Here is a 16,158-nt window from a genome sequence, read left to right on the forward strand (position 1 = left end):
GTTCCATATTTGTGTTTCCTCCCTGTCTGCCGCTGCAAACATTTTTTGTTGTTGTTTTTTGTGACTGCCTGGTATCATTCTCTTTGGTTATGGAAATATGTTTTCTCGACAACTTCACTGATCAAATGCAGCAACACCGTTCGGCATGGCAGCAACTTCTTGGTTCAACTTTGAAATGCCATACACTCGTGGTTGTACATGTGCTCATGGGTTAACAATGCAGTGGATTATGATGCACTCTTAGGGATTGTGTACTTTTCTGGTTTCAACATGTTTTATTTAAACAACTGGAGTGACATATTGAAGGGATTTCCCGAAACATTTTTAATAGTGCTCTCTATTGTAAAGGGGGTAGTTACCAGTGTTGGGATCTCAGCAGGGCAACTGGCGCGTAAAAACATAACTGATAGGAATCGATGGTCAAAACTACAAAAACAGATTTTCCTTTGAGGCTCCACATGGGAGAGAATCTGCTTCACCAGAAAACACACATCTCAGGCCGCTGTTGGGTTACCCTCTTTATACTGTACATGCCATGTTTTGAAAGGTGACAAAAAAAACATGTAACTTCCCAGAATGCTCCCAGGATTTGTACTTCCTCCCGACTGTGCTCAAATCCCCTTAACGCATCTACAGCATCAGCTTTTAGTCCCAACTTAAGTCTAACTGTATCGCTCTCCTCCTTTCACCTCACTTCCCTGTTCCACCTCCCAAACATCCTCCAAAATGACAGAATTATCGTCATCAGTGTTTTCCGATATTTCTTTCCTCTTCTTTGCATTTCTTCGAGCGATTCACATCATTTAACATCGTATTTCCGTCAGGATCACTGCGTTCTCTGCCCTCACTTTTCACATCAAGGCTTGATGTACTCCGAGTGTGTAACGCGATAGCTACTTCAGTGATTCTGAAGAATTAGCAAGGTGCCGAGGTATTAAGCAGCGTTTTGCTGTGCGAGATGCAACACTCAAAAAGCTGTTTAAGGATTACATTCGCATCACATTGCAGACCTTATGCCTACAGCGGCCTCAAAGATGAAACTTTTGTTTGTTTGTATTTTTCGATTATTTTGTGTAAAACATTTCTTTGTAGATGGATATTTTTTTTGATCCCACCTGTTTGTAATTATGCCAGAAAATTGGTTGCCTTTATCCTCTCCGTTAGAACCAAAATAAGGAATGTTCTATTTTTGTCCCCGATTAGATTTTGGAGCGCTCTACAGTTGGGGGTGGGCTGTTTTCATTTTCATTATTGTGTTTTAAATTATTGGTTTGCTATGTGTGGGAGATCCTCTGAGACTGTGACTGTGATTAGGAGCTGTACAAATAAATGCTAAATTAATTTGAGGTGACATGCAGAAAAACAATAGTGTGTATCAACACGACCTGATAAGGAACCACATTCAGATTTGAATGGTTTTAATAAAAGTTCAGAGTAACAAGGCTCTACTTTTGCTCTGTCTGGCTTATAAAGCTCAGCGCCACATCTAAATGTGTCCATCAATATCTCAGAATATGAGAAATATCGACAAGTAATATGACAAGGTCTGGCCATGTATTCAATAAGATCAATATTCCACTAAAACGGCATGAATTGAACAAGAGTTACAGTTATTTCCTTTGCTTTAAGTGACAAATCAGTGTGTTTTCTTGTGTCTGTGGTCATTTCTTTTACGACACGACTGTCTGCGCGAGTAAACAATCACACCTGGATCAAAGTACTGGGATAATCATATATCAAGAGCTGGTTAGTGGTGATGTCTCTAGTCCGCTATAAGAGGGGCGGGCTTTGCTACGAGATGTTCGGAAATCTCCCTTTCATCTTTTTATACTTTCCCCTCCATCAAGGCCCTTTTCGACACACAAACACACACTCCTTCCTTGCATCTCTATCTGTGTTGGTATGACACACAGGAAAAAGCAGAGCCCTGCAGCCAACCCCGCCGTCCGCACTGAATGCGATTAAGCTGAGCAGTGATTAATCTGGGCTGCCCCATAATTCCTCTTTACCACTTTAATGGATGTTATCTCCCCTCCTCTGAAGGCTTATCTTGCTGATCGGGGCCAAGGATGAAGTGAGGGAGAGGAAGAGGAGGGGGTGGCTATGAGTAGAGGGGGAGAGCATTCAAACTAAATCCATACAGAGGTAAGTAAATGAATACGTAAGTAAATAAATAAATGCAGGGATTGAGGAATCTGCTAAGCGGATAAGGCAGATCAGTCTCTGTAAAGTGCTCATTTGTTTTCTAAGAAGACGAGACGAGCCGCCTTCAAAGCCTGCTGATACAGTAAAAACACTGTCAACATCACAATTCACAGGCAAACAAAATAAATTATCCAAACCGCTGTCAATAAAACTCCCCACCCCCTCAGTGTAAAGAAGAGGTGTACTCCATACTGTAGCTGACAGTTATAAGTACAAAGAAAAAACAATGTGGGAGTTTTTGGTGAGCACACTTTCTTTCATACATGGCAGTGACGTAAAAAAAAAAACAACAACAATAGCATTGTTACCTTTGCAGTTTCCACACATGCATAATAAAGTCACGGAGGGCTAAGTTCCTCTTTCCCAAATGTAGTCGTCACAGCCCAGAAACGACACGTTTGCACAGGTCTATTGTGGGAATGAAAATGTAACGACTCACCCCACCTTAGCATACAGCACAATCAGCTACATCGTGTTATTACAAAAAAGATTACACACAAATATAGCGCAATTATGATTGGCCACCGTGTGCGCACATTTGAATAGGCCATTTATATTCTATCATGTAAAATAGTAGAAAGAAACAAAAAACACAATATTGTAATAATGCAATATAGCTTCAAAATAAATCAATGAAAGGATATATAAAAAAAAAAAATGAAATCCGCCTTCTTTAAACTTCTGTTAAACTCCATGGACGCCGCCAAGCATGCTAGTAAGTGTGCGCGCTGCTCTGTCCGTCCTGGTGTTTTTGTCCCTTCATGTCTGTGACCATGTATATAAATAAATGCATACTGGAGACGCCAGCTGAGAAGTGATGGGGTTAAACCTGCTCGTAGCTCTTTTTTCCCCCCTGCTTCGGCTTACAGCGATGTTGCGGTGAGATTCTGTCATTGACAAACCTCTGTGGGATTCCATTCACTACTAGTGTACATCTTTAGGTACAAAGCTGCGGGCTGCATTGGCTCCAGGTAACATAAACGCTCCCTTCAAGCCACTGCGTATCTGCCCATGAAAATTCTCTAAAGGGGTTTAAGCATTTACGCAGAACACTATCAGGCACTGCCGAAAATTCAGCTTACCCTGTTGAATAGGGACTTCAAAGAGAATTGCAAATACCTTTGCACCGCTACATTTTCTCCCCTCTCTCTCTCCCTCTCTCCCCGTCTCTTCCTGCTTCTTTTCATTTTTATATTTCCAAACACAAGCAGCTGCGTGATGTCAAATGTATTATCAGCCATATATTTCCTCTTTAAATGAATAATAACAATAATCTTTGAGTAATTTCTTTTTTATACGGCTCCGTCTAAATAGGGCAAAGCAAGCAAGCTAATATTGAGCCGCGGGTAAACAAGGCCGTGCAATAATGAGTGTGTGGATTAGGCCTCTAGTCTATGTTGTGCGATAAGGAAATACAGCTGCTACTATCCAGGTAACGGCACGTATTGACTCTCAATGAAGGATAAACTACAGTGCAGCTGCACATTTACCTTTTTCCATTCATACTGCACACACACATAAGAAGACACATAGACACAAACACCCGCATGCATACACACGGACACATGCACATAGTGCGAGAACCACAAAGAATTGAAATATAATAAATATATAAGCCTATTTGCCAAGTAAAGAGCTTAAAATGCTAAACAATATGATGCCTAAACACAGTGTGATTTAATGTAAGAGATAATAAATGGCTTCATAATGAGCAATATAAATGGTCTTTAAACACTTTACTGCTTAGTTCACACTTGTAATGAATCTGGGTTCCATGTGTGCATATAAAGTGGGTGTAAAACTCTGCCCGACTGTGAGAGTAAAATGTCGAGCGAAAAAGAGAAAAATGACTGCTGGTAACACATCTGCAACACGATTCAGCTGTGGCCTTTGACTTATATGCTGCCTCCTTCCCGCGGTGGGACCAGTGCGGCGAGCTCTCCAAATAATGCATTACAAAAAATTGCTCCCTGAAATTATTTACGGCGAGACGCGCTACAGAAACCATAACATTTAGAATGTTTTACAAAGCCATCAAATAAGTGGAGAGGGGATTAATTGCCCCGGCCCGACCTTAAAATAATTATTTGGAGCGGTGCAACTCTAAACTCCAATGAAATTGATACACTTTGATAATTAGATTCTTGGCACTGACCCGCTGAAGTCAATAAAGGTTATTAAGGCCAATTGCTGTCTAAACGCATTACGGGCCGGGTAAACTGTCCATCGGAGGCCCCTGCTACTCCAGCGCCAATATGATAATCCATTCTCCGTCCTGGGGGTTTCTTCCCCAGCGCCTGTGTCTCCACTCTGCCATACAAAACCAGATTGGATTCGCTTAACCTTTCCAGGACTTTGATCAAATGAGCTCACACAGCAATAACATTTACATTGACCCCCCCACCCCTCCTCCCCAACACACACACACACACAACCCTTCTCTCTTTTTTTTCTCTCTACCTCCTCCCCCTCTCTGTGTGTCTCTCCCTACAGCTCACTGGCCTCCCTTTACCCGACCACTCCTCAGCACCGACCCTCCACGCGCTAGGTCAATAACCTAATCAGCCATCGATGGCGACCGGGCCAGGCCGTGTATTATTGCAGTGCAAGCCTCCTCAGCAGCCCAGATTGTTTCCGAGGACAGTTATTAAAGTGAGGGGAGAAGATGATATGGTCACTAGGCACATCCCTGCACATTCACCCACACGCGCATGTACGCAAAAGTCAGCCTCTGTTACAAATCGGAGGTAAATTGTGTAACACAATGAGAAAAGAAAAAAAAGAGGAGATATTGTGTACAGCATATGTATGTGTGTGTGACCAAACCGTCTGAAAACAGGGAGTGACAGGCTGGGTGAACGGAGTAGAGGAAGACATGGCCCCGATACCACTTCCTGTTTTGTACATCTTGAAGTATACAAATGTATTCAACTGAGTGGATCCCACTTATTATGAAAGTAGATTAATTTCCTTGATGTGCGTTGAAAAGATTTCCATCTACAAGGCTCGTTCTCCTGTCAAATGAGGGAGAAAGTGTGAGAAAGAGACAGAGCCATGGCGAGATAGTGGGAGCGAGAGAGGGAGAAAACAAGGGAAAGAAAGAACATAAAGAGAGAGAGAGGGAGAGCGAGGGAGACGGAGAGCACTGATATCTCTTTGCTTTCCACGGCAGCTTTTGAAGTTGTGAGATGAGCAGCCACAGAAGTCAGGAAAGTGACAAATTAGGGAAAAAGCTGTACTGTGCGAGCAGAGCTGCTAAATCAATTAAAGTCATGCCAAGTGTATACATTAACATCAACGGCACGCACGTACACACACACAGGACAGGGAAAAAAAAAAAAAAAGAGTGGAGATGTGCTCATGGGCTCGTTGCTGTCGCTTCTCCCCCACAGTGAAAAGAGGAAAGATTTAAAAATGCCACACCGGTATTTAATATATTCTGCATAAAGCCAAGACTCTGTCTATAGTCAGTCAGACGGAAGCTATTCATTGTTGCTAGTTTTAGGAAATGTCACCATTGTATGATAGCCACGATAATGGAGTCCTGAGGGGCTGCAGCGCTGCGAGCGAGGCGGGTCAAGATAGACTTCAGCTCCCTGGATCACAAGGGAATGTAAAACCTTTAGGTTAATGTCCCTTTTTCTCCAGAAACAACCTTTAACTTATATACACACTAAACAGCTCACACACTCACACACACACATACTACTTTTGCTGTACATTCACATACCTCCACTTGAAGTTTATTCAGCAGCGCGTCTCTTTGTTTCCATCAACAAGCCACATGAATTCATGAGGTACCAAAAAGAGACGGGAAAAAAAAGTGGACTTTTTTTTTTTGGTTGGTTCCTTCTATATTTATTTATTTATACATTTTATCAGAATGCCATTCAAATAGAAGGATAACCATTTGCATGACAACAGGCTGAGGAGCAGAGAGGGAGCCCCAGGGAGAGACAGTATCCATAAACAGGAGCTAGTCCCCCCCATATTGCAATATTCTTCATACAGACTAACAAACGCATACATAGCCCAGCGCATCCCACAACACTGTGTGCTAAATATGACAATAAAGAGAGGGAGGTTGGCTGTTTGTATTGCTATTTTAGCAGGATAAAACAATAGGCTGTTTTATTACTACAGCGCAGAGTATAAAACAACACGGTGTCAATTTATAAACCCTATTTAAAGAGACGTATATCTGTTATTTTAAAATACCCATGGTGATATCGGATTTGACAAAAAAATAATGCTGTATTAAAATAAACTGCAGGCAAGAACAGAGAAATTCTAAATAAATAAAATGGCAAACAGCATGTGCACCCAGTGGGTCACTTGCATTTCACTAAATTACACTCGACTGTCAATTGCCAGCTTCAAAATGTAAAATATATGCAATAAAGGAATGTAGGGGGAACCCACATAATCTAAATAACTCAAAGTAATTTAGAGGAATGTGTTTTAATCTTACTGCAGAAAAGCCACAGCTTTCCAAACCTCTAAAAGGAAAATCTATAAGTCACATCCATAGAGTGCTTTTCATCAGCATATCGGAGGTCGATTCATGCATGTAAATATTGCTTGCGAGAGCAATAATGTTGTCTTTCATCACAATAGCGAGTGATTACATTTATGCATTCACCAGTGTATTTATTTTTGCGAATGTTCAATATGCATCTCTGCAGAAGGTATACTTGGTTTTGTGTGATTTGACACGTGATTAAACTGTGAAAGTACTAATATTGTTATAAACACAAATCGGAGTAACTTGATAGGAAAAATATTTGTATTTAAATACTACATGTAATTTACAAATAATATTTTCATATTTGTTTTATCCTTTTATTTGTATTGTTTTAGTGTCGCGCATTTCATTTGCTGTATTGTACATTTCTACAGCATGTCAGAAATCCACATGAGTGACACACGCAAACACACACAGTGGATACGGTTTTCTTTGCCCATTAGAGAGGCGCTGAGACAGCAACAGAGAGAGAGAGACAGTGAGAAAGACCTCACATTTCACTGATGCCCTTTTCTAAATACAGGTCCAAATCACACACTTCATCTGGGCCCGGAGGTGGAGCTCTAGATGAGTTTAGCCCCCCGTCTACTAACCCCTCCACCCACCCACCCTCTGCCAGGCTGTTCGACTAAGTGAGAGAGAGACTCTAGCTGGAGCCGAGCGGCGGCGACAGCAGTACAGTTCTCCTCCAGCTCTCGCCTTTATCCCCGCCTGAGCATTAGATGTGATTACTGCTCAGCGCACGACACTGACAGAGACAGAGAGCTCCCACAGACAGCAGGAGAGGGTGAGAGACATAAAGAGACACGGGGAAGGAGAAAGAGAGGGAGAGATGGAGCAGAGAGGAAAAGAGGAGCGCAGCTCTTTCGCTCCCTCCGCTGCTGCTACAGTGATACAAGAGTGCCCCCTGCTGCTTCTGCTGTCTGGGTATTAAACACACGCACATGCATGAACACACACACACACACACACACACACTCTTTGAAATGGAGCTATGAGAGACAGACTGCAAAGAACCTGCAGGGAGGGAGAAAGCGAGACCAAGCATGCATACGTGGGATTTTGTGAGCTGCAATATCTACAGGGCTGTGTGTGTGTGTGTGTGTGTGTGTGTGTGTGTGTGTGTGTGTGTGTGTGTCACATATGTATTGTACGGAGCTGTGACTAAGGTAACTTAATTATGAGTCTGACATTACTAAGTGATTCCTTTACAGTGGTGTCTAACTAATAGCTGCGTGCCCACGTTCCTCTCTAATAAAACTTCTGTGAAGCTGCAATTTAACACATGACACATCCTTAATAACGCAGCGTGGTGAGAACTTAGACAATCCATCATGTAATTTTAAACACACCCTCCTTTGTGAGGAGCATTATTGGACAGCGGATCACTTATGTAGTTTGTATAAGAAGCACAAGCGCAGGCATGTTGAGCAATTAGAAAGCTGAAAACCCTTATTATGAAATGACAGAGTGCCTACACTGGAACTCATCCATAAAAGTTGTATTATTATACATTTTTTCCTTTCTACTACATGTTTTATTATTATTATAATGACTATTATTATTATCATCAAACAGATTTTGTGTATCAAAAAATTGTTTCATGCGATGTTTTTCCCTTTCATTTATTTTCTAAAACAGGAATGGAATCCCCGGGAAATCGTGGGCTGAGGATAGTGTGTATGTTACTAAAGTAACAACATGAAAATGCCTTTAGTTTAACCACAAAAGGATTAGTAAAGTAATGTGGGTGAAAACGAGTTAAGTGAACTACCGAGGTGGAGAGACCAGACATGGAGGCTGCCGTGAGACCAGCCGTGTCTGAGCGGCCTTACCATCGTCTCCATGAGCTTCCAGTCCTTCTCCAGCTGCTCCATCGGTCCGGTCCACCAGCTGCAGAAGCAGGCGAAGCGCCGGCCCTGAAACCAGTACTGCCGCAGCCACTCAAACTCCACCTGCGCACACACACACACACACACACACACAGTTAAAACATGAGACATTACAGCATAATATTTAAATTAATATAGGGGATAAACATTTGTATATATTACTATAAACTGTGAAATAATCATGTGAAACAAACTTATATATGGTAGTTTCATATTATACATGTCTCCAAACAAATACAGAGATAATTGCTTTATTTAGCTTTTTTTAAACAATCTGTCAACTTTGACTAATAAAGTATTTTAGTGTTAACCTTTCTATACAAAATTGGCGTTTTTCCTGTCTCAGTAAATCTCTATTTGTAATAAGACAATACAAAAATACATTTTATAAAAACTGCATGAATAAATATTTCAAAATGTCAGAATTATTTTTAATATTACCAATATTTTTATCGGCCATGAGGAAAAATGAATTTGCTCTTTTAATTTCAAGTATAAGTATATTCAATAGTACTTATGAGGTCTTTGAAAGGAAAGACACAGCAAGTCACAAATGTTGTGACCAAAAAACGTACTGACCAAAAACACCCAGACACACAGTGCACCAGAAAAAAAAATATGAATATGCCTGTTCACACACACACCTTCCAGTCAGCACACCTGAAAACTCCTCCCTCCCTCCCTCCCTCCCCTCCTCTCCCACTCCCACTCCCCAGCTCCGTCTGGAGATGACAGTCTCGGCTGCTGAGCCTCTCCTCCGCTGGGAGTGTTTTTGTTTCCTGCTCTTTTGAAGTGCTGATTTAATCCTCGCAAGGATGCTTCATGTAGCCAGGTGTAGCCTATCTATTTCTAAGTGTGTCTTTCCTTGTGCATTTGTGTGTTTGTACCTGTATGTGCCGCAGTATGCGTGCGCCCTTGTGTGTGTATCTGTCTACATAGGCCCGTGAGTGGCTTTGTTAACGTCTCTGCATACAATTGCCAATGTGAGTGTCAAAGATTGCCCCAATTGCCGCCAACGTAAATGCGAGACGCCGCGAGTTGCCCTCCCCCAAAACGTCCTACAAAGCATCATCCACCCGAAACAAAGCACGCTCCGTTTCATTTTGACGCCGACAACTGTACAACACAGAAAGTCGTTGCATGCAAAGGAGTCTCATATCAAATGGGACAAAGAGAGCTATTGTTCCTTTTCTGAAAACTATTTAGTTTATTGTTCTTTGAACAGAGCATTATCCAATGTATACAACATACCCGTTTTAGAGCTGCAAACTCATAAATAGTAGCAACAAGGTTTAAGCGGGTAGGTTCTACCCAAATATGTTTTTGTTAACCAGTCAACCACTTTCATCCAATGCTGTCTCGAACAGATTAAGCTCATATATAACTAATGCACGACAAGTTCTGGAGGGCTATAAAAAGATATCACGTCTTGGTTTTGAGGTCTTGGTTAAGTATTGATAAGTCAATGACTTGAAACACGAGATGAAACGTGAACAGCGGTCTGTATTGTTGATGTTAAGTGCTGAGCATGGCCTCCACCCTCACGTCCCGAGATCATTTCACTGCAGTACAAAGGAAGTGAATAATCTTGGATTGGAACAAAAGATGGAGTCATGCCCTGCGAGCGAGCATCGTCCGGGTAGCAGGAACTTTTGTCCCCCAATATATCTGCCAATGCAATTGAATTCTGTATAATGGGCATAATCTGTGGCAGAAAGATTTGTCTCTTCGTTATAAAATCTGCAAGTCTACCTTCACCCTCGAGGCGCCAGTGGTCCAATAGCTGCGGGACTTGTGGCTACTTTTTCATTGTGATAAAAATAATAAAAAAGAGGAAAAAAAAGAAGCAAGTGGTCATTGTGCATTGTTATGAAGCAAGTTACCTACTTTCCTGCACCCCGAGCAAGTTATTACAAAGGGCACGAATTATTTGCACAAACAACTTGAGTGAGCTCTGCCCTCGGTGGAAACTGTGCTCAGAATCATCCTGCCATTTGCTTCCAAAAGGCTCTTATCACAGCGGGGATGACATGCAAGGACTGGGGCATGTCAGGGAGAATACATAGCCAGTGGCACTGCTCAGCAGCCTCTCACTCACTCCATACAACCCAACCTTCAAAGAAATGTCATCCTTTATGGTCCCCTCAACACTCTCCAAATCCACTCCCCTTCGATCACTACAGCTCAAACGCACAACAAAGCCGCAGAGCGCCGATATCGGACGTCCTTTTCTCTCTGTCAGTCCCTCCTTCCATCTCTCTGATTGTCTGCCTGTCCTTTAGTGAGAAGAAACCAACCTGTGTCTCCACTTTGAGCCGACATGGCTGCCTGTCCCCCACTGCGCAGGCCGGTAGCAGCCACAAAGCAGGCCATCTAAAGCTACTGAGGAATGCTAGCGATGTGGCATTTGGAGTCTGGCCACCCAGCTGAGAGTTACCAAGAGGGGAACTCGGACTAAATGCCACCTTTCCAGGCAGACAGATTGAAAGTGTATGCCAAAGAGAGAGTGGTTGTTAGGGCTAGTTTTTCTCTGAGACGGCGTGGGGGAGCGAGAGGGGAGCTAGTGGCTCCCCTGCGGCAGTGGCTGTCATCTCTCCAGGTGATGGACACACTAACTACACATTAGCCGCACATTAGTCGACTGGCCGCCCACCATGGCAAGTCTGGAGTTAAAGCAAAGTAGCCCCCTTTCTCCCCATTTAATGAGGCACGTTTCCCCCCCGCCCCCAACACCTTCACGGTATTCCCTGAGCGGGTCCAATCAATTTCCGGGCCGTGGCCCTGAGGTGGGAGTAGATGAGAGTTGGTTCGATCCCACTCTGCCGTCCTCTGTTTACCTTTCCAGGCCTCCTCACACATCAGGGAGGAGAACTGGTACCCCCCCCCCCCATCTCTCCGTGAGCAACCAGGCTCAAATCCAACACTCATCACACAGTTGCCAGTGGTCATACACAAGATAGGTTTCTATTTCTTTCTCTATCCATAAAATAGTAGAAGTTTCAATTTTTTTTTCTCCTGTCAGGTAACATATGTAGAAGTAGTCTTCCTTTCTGAGCTGCCAGTGGAGTAGAGCTCTTTCATATCACATATGTGATTTATGCCATTAAATTACAGTAACCAAAGCTTTAAAAAAGGAGCCTTTGGCCTGATCATGATTTCACGTGTGTGAAATGCATTCACTTTGAGAATATTGTATCCCTTGTGATCTTCAAAGACAAAAAACAAAACAATAAACCCTTAAAATAATCATTAAAAATAGCATTAAAGGGTAATGGAACTGGTGGATACAGCAGGACAAACAAGTACAAACAACAAACTGCACAGATCTGCTGGCAAAAATGTGTTATGGAGAGGTGATTTATACGATTACAATGATATTGCCAGCATATGGCCCTCAGGACAGGTGTTTCAAAGCCGAGCAAATACCTTCGAGCCTGGGGAGACTTTGTGGCCTGAAAACAGGACATTGGAAGGTCACGCACACCTGCTACCACACAGTTTACTTTCTGCCAGAACATGTGGCAAAACCTTGTCCCTCCCTTCAATATTTACCGTGGGGGGACTAGCATCATTAGAGGGGGTCCCTCAGGGCACTCTGTCACACACCCACCTGGGAAGTGACACAGTGGCTTTAAATGAGACAAGACGTTTGCATCTGGGATTAGCATTTCAAAGCCAAACATGCACATGGGGGCCGTGTGGCGATGCTATGTTAGACAACCTCCCCCCGCCACCTAAGACAGAAGGAAAGATTAAAGAGAAACAGTGAGAGGGACCACGCTTAACAAACAGGTGGGAACTTCAGTTTTCTTCATTTCTGTCTCTGTCTCCCATCAACCCCTATGTCAACTCGACATCCCACCCCATCCCTGAACACTCATACTCAGATGGCAGACGCTCCGCTTCATCATCGTCAGACCCGCCCACCTCTTCTGACAAGTGTCAACCTCCACCGCCACCGCATTGCACAATATATCAGCCAGTTCTCGCTTGCTGTTTAGCACTTTTTAAGGAAAGGCGCATAATGCACTTGCTCAGGTCAGGCTGCCCACGCGTCTCAGGCTTGTTCGCTCCTCGGTCGGCCATGTCAAACACGACCAGCGCAATATGCACCCGCCATGCACCAAAGTGGGCCGCCATCATAAATAACCCCACCAACAATACATCATTTAAGTGGGCGTTCTGCTCTCGTGGGCAACTCCAAACAAATGGCCACATCTATCATTGTGAGTGTCAGGTAGGGTAGGGTTGAGCCCCCGAGAGCACCCCCCTTACTTAACCATTCACACATACACACACACACACACACACCTGCTCTGGTATAAATAGCATCCTGGTTTCCTGAATAAACCTGCATTGCCCTCCTGGTGGGGGCCTGTGCTTGCTAATCCTGTGGCGCTATGCGGCAAACTAGCAGGTGTTGCTAGCTCAACTAGCGCAGCGCTCCTCCTGACACAAACAGCCGTATAGTTTGGCAGCGCTGAATAATTATTATTGTCTACAACCTTTAAACAACCTTACATCAGACTCATCTGCCATGGCGTCCCGCTGAGGAGCCTGGGTGCTAGCGTCGGCTAGGACGTCAGCTTTGAGCCCAGGGGTGTAAAGGGGGGAGAGGTGAAGTGCGATATTAACTGTTGGCCTGCGGCAAGCTAGCACAGGGGGCCGGTGGCTCCGCAGGCGGCCCCTCCCGTTCTTCCTTGTTGACCTCGCTCTATCCCTCCATACCCCAAGCCACCATCACTCCTTGTGTGTGAAAAGAGGTTAGCGGGGGGAGCGGGGCATGACTCCATCTTTAGATAACATATGGAGAGGCTATTGCCTCACGATCCATCACCGCGCCCCGGACAAATGAGAGCAACCTGGACTTCATATTGGAGGCTTTTCCCTGAATAGAAACAATCAGGTAAGAAGGTGGAAAGATGGCAACTCCCATTTAGCCGTTTACAGTGTTTTAACCTGCCATCAGTGGACTGCCAGTGCGGTCTGTAAGTACCATGATGCAGAGGATATGGACAGGGCTATTCAAAGGATTAAGAGAACCTGGATTTGAGTGCAGATCAAATAATTTGCTATACTCTATGCGTAGTTTCAAAAAACTAAATGTTTGTGTATTTGTTGAAATGCTGTGTTGTTTGTCATGTAGATTATTCTACAAAAGTGCATATGTTTATTCCATTTTCTATATTCCATGATCTTTTTCTAATATCTTGCTCCTCTTCCTTTTGATCCCGTCCCGATAAAATCCTGTCATGTTTGCAGATGGTTGTGAGCCATTCTTTACCCTCCTTGGAGTACCAGATGATCGCAGACTACAGCATCAGTAGAATTCAGATAGCATCAGGCAAGTTCACAGAAAAAAATGTGCTAAAACTTTCAAAGACTGGCATGCTATTGTCTAAACTTTATTGGCACATGTTCTGTTGTCCACCATGGCAAGCCTCACTCATCCGGGACTCCAAGCCGGCCAAACGAATTCATAGTATTTTCAAATGCTGTCTGAGTCAGGCCTGCCGCAAAAGTAGTAATAAGGGCAACAACAGGTTTCTACAAGTTTAAAATAAACACCTATACAAACTCAATAGTCTCAAAACAAATAAATGTGAATAGTTGAAATTCTGCTAAAATCCCAGACACGTTTGTGCAATCACGCAAAACAGACGCACATAAACAAATAGATGCGGATGCGCATGTGAACACACACACCACGTCCTCACCTCATTGTGAATCTCCTCACAGTGCTGCAGCGTTGTCGGCAGCAGGGCCAGCAGGCTGCGGGAGCCCGTCTCTGGGTCAGTGTGCAGGTTGGACAGGGCCTCTTGACACCGCGACTGGATGTAGGTCAGGGTCCCACTGGAGCACTGGAAAGGAGAGGGACAAACCCAGTGTTACACAAATAACTGCCATGCATGGTTTAGCTAGGCCCGTCAATCAAATTACAATTCAAAACTTAAGTTTAATACAGCTCCCATACAACTTCACATTTCTTTTCAGGATTTATAGAATCCTTCCATTACACTGAAAACAAGATTTTTTAAATTAGTTTTTGTGTTGAACAGTGTTGACGTTTTTCATTATGTGCAGTCTTTCCCTAATATAGCGAGTAGCAGCAGCAGCCCGTACTGAAATCAAAAGGGCACTGTTGGCCCGCTATATGGCAATTTCACAACAAATTAAAAACGCTGCATTTTCCATTTTAGGCCGATTGGCCTCTCACCTCGGCCACTCTGTGGGTGGAGCTGAAGCGTGCGTTCTCTCCAGCCAGGACACAGTGCTGGTGGGTGCTGTTCAGGTCATCTGGTGTAAACAGGGTAGAGAAACTTATCAGAACATGCCAACGGTTCCACCAACGATCATCAGTCACAAATAGTAGAATAGTTAATAAACCCGCAATAACTAGTTAATAAAACATTGTTGAGCAAAGAAGAAGAAAAAAACCAGCAGAATGGATCAAGAGTTTCTTATTTTGATCATGTGTTTTTAATTAATTATAATGAAAAGAAAAGAACTGATTACTGCAGAAAAACAGATGAGAAGCAGGGCATGGAGGAACATGACAACTAAATCATTGTGTACACTCAGACAGATTGCGCTTGGTCCAGCAACGAATCAAATAGAATGAGCAGCATTGTACTATAATTTTAATTACCAAACAAAACCAGATCGTGCTCAATCTGTCAAGATGGAAGAGCCATACCAACAAACATTTGTCCAATATCACAGAAGCTTTACAAAGAGGCCTTACTGCTGTTTCCTGTGTATCCCTCCATGTGTTTCTTTGTGTGTATAGAAGTTTCTCAGCTCTGCCATTATTTGCCTCATACCAATAATTAATTTAGCCATGACAGAGCTGTCATTCACAGCACATGTGCATATTTACACCCGCCTTGAGCAAGAGTACACTGGCTAATGCCTGTGATTTGAAAGTCAAACAGCCAAATGCTTTGGGAGGAAGATATTATTGTTTGGTGGGAGAAAAAAAAAAAAAAAAGATGGTGACAAACAAAACAACTTGCCGGTGTTTTCTTCACCCTGATGAGATTGTGAGGGATTAGGTCTCTGGGCAGAATTACTCTGCGTCTTTAAAACTGTTTATATCCAATAACAAATTATCTCCATCAATCTGCTCTTTTCTTGGCGCGTCTGATGCGTCAGTGGGATCAGGAGGGAGTAGAGGCAAACTCGATAACTGTAATAAATATTTATCTTTCTTTCAACCCCTGCGCCTGCTGCCACTTGTCCTTCTTTTCCAGGAAGCAGGCTTTTAAATATATTGGGTCAACTCTTTTCTCCGGTCCCCCTGTGCATTGGGAGCTGGAAATCTGATTATTGAACAGGCCCGGTGTCAAGACTTGCATTGTTCTTTTTTTAACCACTGAAATTCCATTTGGGTGGAAATGATGGTGATTCAATTTGCCTCCAGCAGCTCAGACATTAGCAGTTCAAAGGGGCCACCCGGCGACAAATGGTGCTGAAAGGACATTATAGTGTCTGTGGTTATACAACGTTGTAGTTTTCTTTTAATACCACTAACTA

The 16,158-nt window shown here is 43.3% G+C and overlaps 1 protein-coding gene across 3 annotated transcripts in view; it reads right to left on the bottom strand.

Annotated features, from left to right (window-relative positions):
• Window positions 1–16,158, bottom strand: part of fto (FTO alpha-ketoglutarate dependent dioxygenase) — a 111,386-nt gene that overhangs the window by 68,966 nt on the left and 26,262 nt on the right. For all 3 annotated transcript variants that reach the window (XM_034529275.1, XM_034529276.1, XM_034529274.1), the window contains 3 exons: window positions 14,840–14,919; window positions 14,340–14,483; window positions 8,566–8,685 (listed from right to left, as the gene is read on the bottom strand). In XM_034529275.1, the coding sequence (XP_034385166.1) occupies window positions 8,566–8,685; window positions 14,340–14,483; window positions 14,840–14,919 (344 nt within the window). The remainder of the gene's footprint in view (window positions 1–8,565; window positions 8,686–14,339; window positions 14,484–14,839; window positions 14,920–16,158) is intronic.

This window comes from Cyclopterus lumpus, chromosome 3 (assembly GCF_009769545.1).
Source record: "Cyclopterus lumpus isolate fCycLum1 chromosome 3, fCycLum1.pri, whole genome shotgun sequence".
NCBI lineage: Eukaryota > Metazoa > Chordata > Actinopteri > Perciformes > Cyclopteridae > Cyclopterus > Cyclopterus lumpus.